This window comes from Hyposmocoma kahamanoa, unplaced genomic scaffold (assembly GCF_003589595.1).
Source record: "Hyposmocoma kahamanoa isolate Upper Pololo Valley unplaced genomic scaffold, ASM358959v1 79, whole genome shotgun sequence".
NCBI lineage: Eukaryota > Metazoa > Arthropoda > Insecta > Lepidoptera > Cosmopterigidae > Hyposmocoma > Hyposmocoma kahamanoa.
The window spans coordinates 1234573-1242495 of record NW_020653993.1 but is presented as its reverse complement, the minus strand read 5'-3'; the positions used below and the strand labels follow the sequence as shown (position 1 = coordinate 1242495).

The window sequence follows — 7923 nt, the reverse complement described above, 5'->3', positions numbered from 1 at the left end:
GCTGCGCTTGCAGAACCATATTCTTTTCATGAAATTTTCCATCATCAATTCGCACATTTGCTGCTGAATGTCCTCAATAACTTCATAAATTCCATCTTTGAGGTCTTGGATCGATTGTGAGCCATTGGCATAGACCTTATCTTTCACGTAGCCCCAAAGAAAAAAGTCTAAAGGTGTTAAATCACAATATCTAAGTGGCCAATTGTGATCGCCTTTTTGAGAAATCACACGATCAGGAAACTTTTCACGCAAAAGAGCGATGGTATCGTTACTTATGTGGCACGTAGCGCCGTCTTGTTGCAAATTAACGTCGTCCACATCAATATCTTCCAATATCCGCCATACAAAATCATTAATCATTTTTTTGGGGCTACGTGAAAGATAAGGTCTATGCCAATGACCCACAATCGAATCAAGACCTCAAAGATGGAATTCGTGAAGTTATCAAGGACATACATTCACAAATGTGCGAATTGGTGATGGACAATTTCATGAAAAGAATATGGTCCTATAAGCGCAACCGTGGCGGCCATTAACTGATATTGTTTTCCATTATTAATGGCATACCCTCTTTACAATGAAATAAACATCCCATGATTTCGCTTAAAAATATTCGTTTTTTTACACATCAAAATGAAACCTCTAGACCCTTTATTGCATATATTCAATTTGAAGACTAAATTGCTGATTAAACAAGACTACAGCATTCCATGGCCTAAATTTTAGATGTCCAACAATGAGACGTGTAAGAATTAAAATTCCAAAGATGCCAAATGCCCTAAAAAGGCATCATTAACATGTCCAGCGTAGTGCGTGTTTGAATTCGATCGCCGAATGTCCTTGATTATACCTTGGCCCAAGCGCGGACATGACTACTAATGTTGTTTAAGTTGTCATATTTACGAACTGCTCATTATTGTATACTGTAATGAGCATTTCGACTCTCGGAAGAAAGAAAGGCGTGTCAACCATTCTCCGGTTTTTCGCTACTATATTTACTACATTACTTCCTTTATTTAAGAGTTGATACTACCTCAGTTCGAATTCAAATTTTTCCCGTATTGACACGGTTCATTTTCCTTGGGTAGAGCAAGTTTATTGTTTTACAAGCGAAATTATAGCGATTTCAAAAATGTGTATCGTACACTATAGATGTTCTATTTAATTCAGTTGATATTAAAAAAATCATTGGTATATATAAAGTACTTATTGAATGCAGCGGTTATCTTGTAAAATTTCGAGGTAAGTTTGGGTTTTTTGAAAAAACAAATATACGCGATTTAAATCTGGAAAAACAGTTTAATTTCCTATAAGTTTGTGTTATTTTTCTATCGTTAAAATTTTTAGGTATCATGGTTTCGAATTGAGGTTGTATAGACTCTAAATGCCAGGCTTCTCGTTTGAGAGGTCGACTGTTTGAATCCTGTGGCGACAAGTACCTATAATACTTATTAATGTCTAAGTTGTAGGTATACATTTGAGAACGTTAAGCAGGAACACATCTCGTTAACTCTGGAAAGAAAACATCGTGCAGTCGAAGGTTAGGTACTAGCAGTAGAGCTCCTTTAGAAAGAGTTCGTTTAGGGAAGTACTGCCACTTTGCCTATTGCTACCGCCAAGCAGTAATGTGAACATTACTGCGTTCCGGTTTTGAAAGGTTAGGGTGTGGTGAAATTACTGGCACATGAGACTTGTCAACTTACGCCTCAGTGTGATGGGCGCAATGGCAGTGCTCCTCACATTTTTGCGAATCAAAGCTCTGAGTGGCACTGTAACTATTATGGTCAGGCGTGTAGCTTCCTATCAGGCGCACGACTTGTTCGTCCCGTCACTTGATATTATGAAAAAAACAAGCGGTAGCAATAAGGTACAAAGTAAGCAGTGGCAGTGCCCCTCAGATCGTTACGATTTAAAACTCTGAATGGCACTGCAACTGTTATGGACAGGCGTGTCGCTTACCACCAGGTGCACGACTTGTTAGTATCATTAAAAAATTGTATAATACATAGAAAATGAATAAAAAAGGAAATCTATCTTTTTTTACAACGCACACACTCATAGCCCCTAGGGAAACCATGTATCGCGGGTGCCATAGACACATATAGACAACCACAAACTACGCGAAAACTCACGGGACATATAAATATTTCTCCCGGGCCGAGAATTGAACACGGAGCCATACGATATAGCAGTTCAGCACGGCAACCGTTCGGCCATAGAGGCAGTTGCTCTTGTGTATGCACCGGTATTTTTAACACTGATTTGTTCTGTATAATTTAAAATTTACCGCCACCCACTCTCTTACATTTTATTTAAGAGAGTGGCTGGCGGTAATCGAGTAAGTATATAACCAGAAATAGATTCGAAATATAGGATGGATATCCCTGGCAACTTATCAGCCAACAACTGACCTGTGTGTATGTCTCCGTATATTCCAAAAATATTGTGTATTTATTGTACTTAATAAAGATTATATCTCTAACAATGCAATGGGGGGCTGTTCCATTCGGTGGTGTGGGAAAAACAGCAAAACGTCTAATTGCAAAACAAACGTCATAACATTTAATCAGTAATTAAATATTAAACTATGTAATTTTTCAATTATTGTCCATTATAGCAAAGCTCAACTGTTTAAGCTCAACAAATTAAGTATAAGTTAAAAATGTTAAATATGCATTTATAGCTATGGAAGAGCGGTGCCTCCTGTAGATCACAAACATCGCCACAGTGACATGGCGATCGTTGTTCATACAAGATCTCTCGTAAAACGTGAAAATGCCAAGTTGTAGCAATACACCTTGTAAAAAATTGAGTGAAAACAAAAATGTTAAAACCAGTGAGATAACATTCCACCGGCTATCTGCATTTTTAGTTACTATTTCTATTATTATTCAACGTTTTCTTTTTGTCTCCATAGAAATTTCTAGACTCAAATATAGTGATGTTCGTTTACGATGACTGATGTTTATCGACAATAAATTTTTACTGAAATGTTTGAATTTCCTACTATGATTTTTGTAATTAAAGTCCCTAAAATATCGAAGCGAAAAGCATTCAGGTTAAATTGATTTCCTTTATTTTATTATTATTATTACTAAACATTTTATTTCGAGTAACTTTAACACAACACATATTTCGGACAACCGTTTCAATTTCATGTCAATTTGTATGTTGCTGTTGCTTGAAGAAAAATGTATGTATATTATTGTTTTAGATAATTTAGATATTTAAATTCCATTATATTCGTAGATTAAACGTAGAGTTTTTTAATTTTTGAGTTTTTCCAATGAGTTCAAAATAAGAGAAGGTTGAATTGAAGCTGCAGGAAAATTGAAATATTGGTTTTCTTATTACTATTTCTGACTTAGTTTAAATTTCCATAGCAAAAGCATTTAAAAAATAAATAAAATAAAATCGGCTTTATTTTACATGTGCATGCGAAATAAATTAGAAACAATTATAGAAAATTACATTAATCCTTCATAAAAAAACAACATAATTTAATTTATTAAATTTGTTGATGGTCTGAGGAGTTTACGCTTCACAGTGACAGCTTGACCGACCCGTGGTAACGTATAACAATTCACGAAGCGGTTTCCATCCGCGCCCGCCAGTGCTGCAGGACAGCGGTTTTATTTCAATACTCACGACCCTGCAAGTTTGTGCGGGCACGTAGCCGCCGCGGTTGCGGGCACGAAACCGTTGCGATTGTGGAACGGACCGCAAAGTTACAGGGAGTTAATCGCAAGTCGCGCGGTTAATAGAGAACTCATCCCGAGTGCGCCTGAACCAACCGCCAAAGTGCACGGGCGACGACAGCCGCCAAGCGCGCAGGTGATCGCGTCCTGCGCGGTTCTACTAGTACCCCGCCGCGGCAGCCGCGAGCAACCGTCACCTTTACAGGCGTAAAACGCTGCGTGAAATGTTCTACTAATTTTACATACTTAACTCTCATATTCTACAGATGCCACGGTCCCGCGGCAAGCTTGGGTGGAAACCGCTCCGTGAGTACTTAGTGTAACAAAAAATGAGTTTCAGCGCCATCTAACGTGTAATAGTTAGCTATTATATACTAGTAGCATTTTTACTAAAACGCCACCTGATGGTGACTGGCTGAACCAGGATGAAAAAAATACTGAAATATTGTAATATGACTCTTACTCAAGTGACTGTAAATTTATATTTGTTAAATTTTAAAATTTTGTTACGTTGTTTTCACGTTTTAAGCCCTACCCAATCAAAATCTTTAAGTTATGGTAGTAGATAATAGAGCGTAAAGTTTGAATTGCACACAAGCTAAAAAGTGGCGACATCGGTGCCCGATCTTACTTAGCGTCATTACATATCTCCCCTTTTTTTCTATATCTATGGTGCCTCCTGACACAGGCTTGATAAGCTTAATAGGAGGTACCATCCACTGTTAATTCAAAGTTAATGGTATTACTGAAATAAACATTTTATTTTTATTTATTTTTTATTACATTAATGCTAACATTATTATTGGGGCAAAAATAGGTGACAGTACTTCCCTGGACAAACTCTTTCACAAGGAATTTTACTGCACTAAAGCTGGAGATGGAAAGAAGAAAAATTAGTGACGAAGAAGAAAGGAATATAAGAACAATTCAAAATTTCAATGTATGTGGCCAGGAACCAGAGAAAAGGGGTGATAAAAAGGTGGGATGACTATGAAAGAGGTCGCATTGTGACACAGTGACAAGGAAAAACGGATATCTTTACTTCCGCCCTTTGTCGCTTTCCCTTAGCACGTACTATCCGGTGAGCGAATTTTGCTGTCTTAATTGGGGTGCCAGTACTGTGCGCGCAGTATCCCATCAAAATAGTTATTTCCTAGTAAAATCCTAAAATGATTATACGATAACAATTCGTACATCTACCAGACTTGCTTTTTTATAAACATTTTGAAGCCCTAATAATAAAAAAATACGAAATTCGAAATGTAACATTTTGGGTACACTGACAAAATAGATAGTTTCCTTATCGGCTTTTTTCGATTTACATGAGATCCCCTCATCAGATTTTGACTTTTTGGGTCTATTTTGGACATGGACTCCTATTCTGTATTTATTGTAATAAAGATAAGTATCTTTAACTATAGGGGGCTGTTCAAAAAAATTAACAAAACATCTAATTACAAAACGGAAAACGGAATCACATTTCATGGCTAATTAAATATAAAACAAGTACTTTTTTCATTTTCGTCCATCAAGCAAAGCTCAAGTTAAACTGGTCGAATTGAAGTGAAACAATTGACGACATCGGTTAATTGTTTCGAATTCGAGCTGGCCAATCGGAGAGTGCTGCCGTAATGATGCGGCAGTATAGTTTTCAAAGAAATTGAATGGCATTTCTTCTCTAATTCTGGTTATATAACAGATGTATGTATGTCTTTAAGGTATGTATTATATGGGTCATACTTGCCTGATTGGAATAAATAAAAAAATAATAATTTCACCAATCCCATCGTCGCGGGATTTCTTTCGATACAAAAGCACATTTCATGATAGTGATCGAATTACCCGGCGAAGTATCCGATTATCCGACCATTATAAAACAATATTCTCTTACCTAGTTCCAAAAGATGTAGCAACAGCAGTGGCCATGGCTCCATCATCCATATCCATCTCCTCAGGTTGGTCAACGTCATCAACATTCTTTTTCACATCTAATCCACTTTGCAGATTGTCCTGACCTTGGTTCTGTTGCACTTGCTGTTGGTAATACTGGTTGGGCAATATTAATTGTTGAGGATATTGAGGAGAAGTATACAGAGGTTGTTGATATTCAGGCTGTTGGTATTGATACACAAATTGAGGTTGAATTTGCTCTTTGTCATCGTTTTGCTCCGACTGGGTCGGTTGCTGAACAAATACTGGTTGCATTTGGAACTGAGGGGTCATTTGTGGTTGATCGTATTGATTTGGTTGGTAGGTTTGCGGAAGAACACCTTGTTGCGGAACCAAATAAGGATTTTGCCGTTGAAGTTGTGGGACATATTGTGGCTGTAGTGGCAATGTTTGAGGTTGCACAGGAATAGTTTGAGGTTGATTTTGAACTTGCTGTTGAGCTAATTGTTGTTGTGTCAATTGTTGTTGAGCTAAAACTGAAGACAAAGCCGCGAAATGTGTTTGAGCATCATAACCTGCGACTTGCTTCTGGGATATTTGTTCGGGATATGCTCTGAGCTGTCCAAACTGAATGGGCACTAATTGAGGCTGTAGCCTTATTTGCGCTAGAGGACTGAGATACAATTCCGGATGGAATTCTTGAATATTTTGTTTAGTGACTTCAACTGTAACTTTTTTTGGCGTATTGTCATCTAGTGTTTCGCCTTCGTTAAGATTAAGTTCTGTAGTGACTTCAGTAGTAGCTCTCTCTTCAGTTTTCGTAGTTGTGAACGTGGTTTGAGGTTTAGGAGTGGTTCTCGCGAATTGTCTTGGTGATTGTAAAACTGGTACGCCGTTCAGGTTGTTATTAGATTGTGCTGCTTCAAATTGTCTTTGTCTTGCGAGCTGACGGTAGATTTCTTGTTGATTTTGTACCTGTAAAGAGGAACAATTTATCTTAACTTCACTAACACACATCAGATTGTAATGAAAATTAACTAGATATTGCAATATTTTCCTAAGTATTACTTTGCAGGTTTACATCTAAACGCTTGTGCCCCTTTCATCTGCAACATATAAATTGCAGTTAATGGTTTTAAAAGATGTCTTTTATCAGATTAATTTTTATTCCCGATTTGGCACTGATGCCATGGCCAAAAACTCGTCTATATGCTTCGTTAAAAGACACAAGAAACGGGACGAAGCTGACTGTAGGTGGAGAGAGAAGAAAGAACGCTTGCCTCACCTGCGATTGTCTCAAATTCTGGTCCAAACTCCTAAGATCCTGATTGAAATCCTGTCCAACATACTGTTGCCCATTTATTGGGGATAGTTGGAAGATTGGTACCTGTTCTTGTTGTGGAAGGCCCTGGACTGACAGGTCTATGTCACGTGTAGCTGGAACACCGTATTCCTGGTCTGGTTGAGGTGGAAGATACTCTTGCTGCTTGATGGGTGTCTTGTTGCGAGGGTCCAAGGGTATCATGAAGTTTGTTTGAGGATTCTGTGGAATATATAATAAAGTAACTGAATTTGCATTCATTTCAACTTAGTTTTTTTCTTTTGAAGATCTTTTAAATTGAACAATGACTTTACGAGAATGACGTGAAATATTTTTTCTTTGTGTGAATTCCAAGTCAAGAGACTGTTAATTACCTTTAAAGCATTTAAGCTTAGTTTGTGTAATTTTTTTCGTATTTATTGCATTATACGTGTGCAATAACAGTTAATTGTTACGCTGCAAAGTTGTTGTTAGATGCGAGTGCTTGTATTGAAACAAGTGGTTCAAAAACAGAATCCTCAGCGTAGCGAGGATTTCAAGGCACGAGACGCAAAACAACTTTGCTGCCGAGCGAAACTCGCAACTTTTCACCTCACTATAGCGAGGAAAGTGGTAGATGAAAGAAAAACAGTTGAACAGTTGAACAAATCAATTTTACTAAACAAAATTAGTTATCGTTGTCAATTTAATGTCAGTAATAAAATATAGCAACGGATTTATGTTACATAAATAATGTACGACAAATCGCGTAGTTGAATGTGTCATTATGTTTTTTTTTTCATTTAAAGCAAAAGTTAGGTGCATCACAGTCCATCGTCAAGTTCGGATTTCAAAAACCTTCTCCACGCTAGCGCAGATTTCTGATGAGATAGAAAGCTTTTCTGATCTAGTGAGGTGAAAACTTGTTTTTCCTTTTTTTCCCATCGGTTTGCCAATATGTAAATGCGTTAGTTACGATAGTGAGCGTAGTACAGCTTAATCGATTTTTAACCCTTTACCTGCGCATTTGGTACA

At 37.4% G+C, this 7923-nt stretch overlaps 1 protein-coding gene across 2 annotated transcripts in view; it reads right to left on the bottom strand.

The window, feature by feature from the left end:
* LOC113233588 (transcription factor SPT20 homolog) overlaps positions 1–7923 on the bottom strand; it is a 16048-nt gene that overhangs the window by 7081 nt on the left and 1044 nt on the right. Inside the window, exons 3-4 of one of the 2 annotated variants that reach the window (XM_026468735.1) lie at positions 6874–7131; positions 5590–6563 (exon numbers count right to left, since the gene is read on the bottom strand). In XM_026468735.1, coding sequence (XP_026324520.1) covers positions 5590–6563; positions 6874–7131 — 1232 coding nt within the window. The remainder of the gene's footprint in view (positions 1–5589; positions 6564–6873; positions 7132–7923) is intronic. The other variant, XM_026468736.1, reaches the window with a different exon arrangement.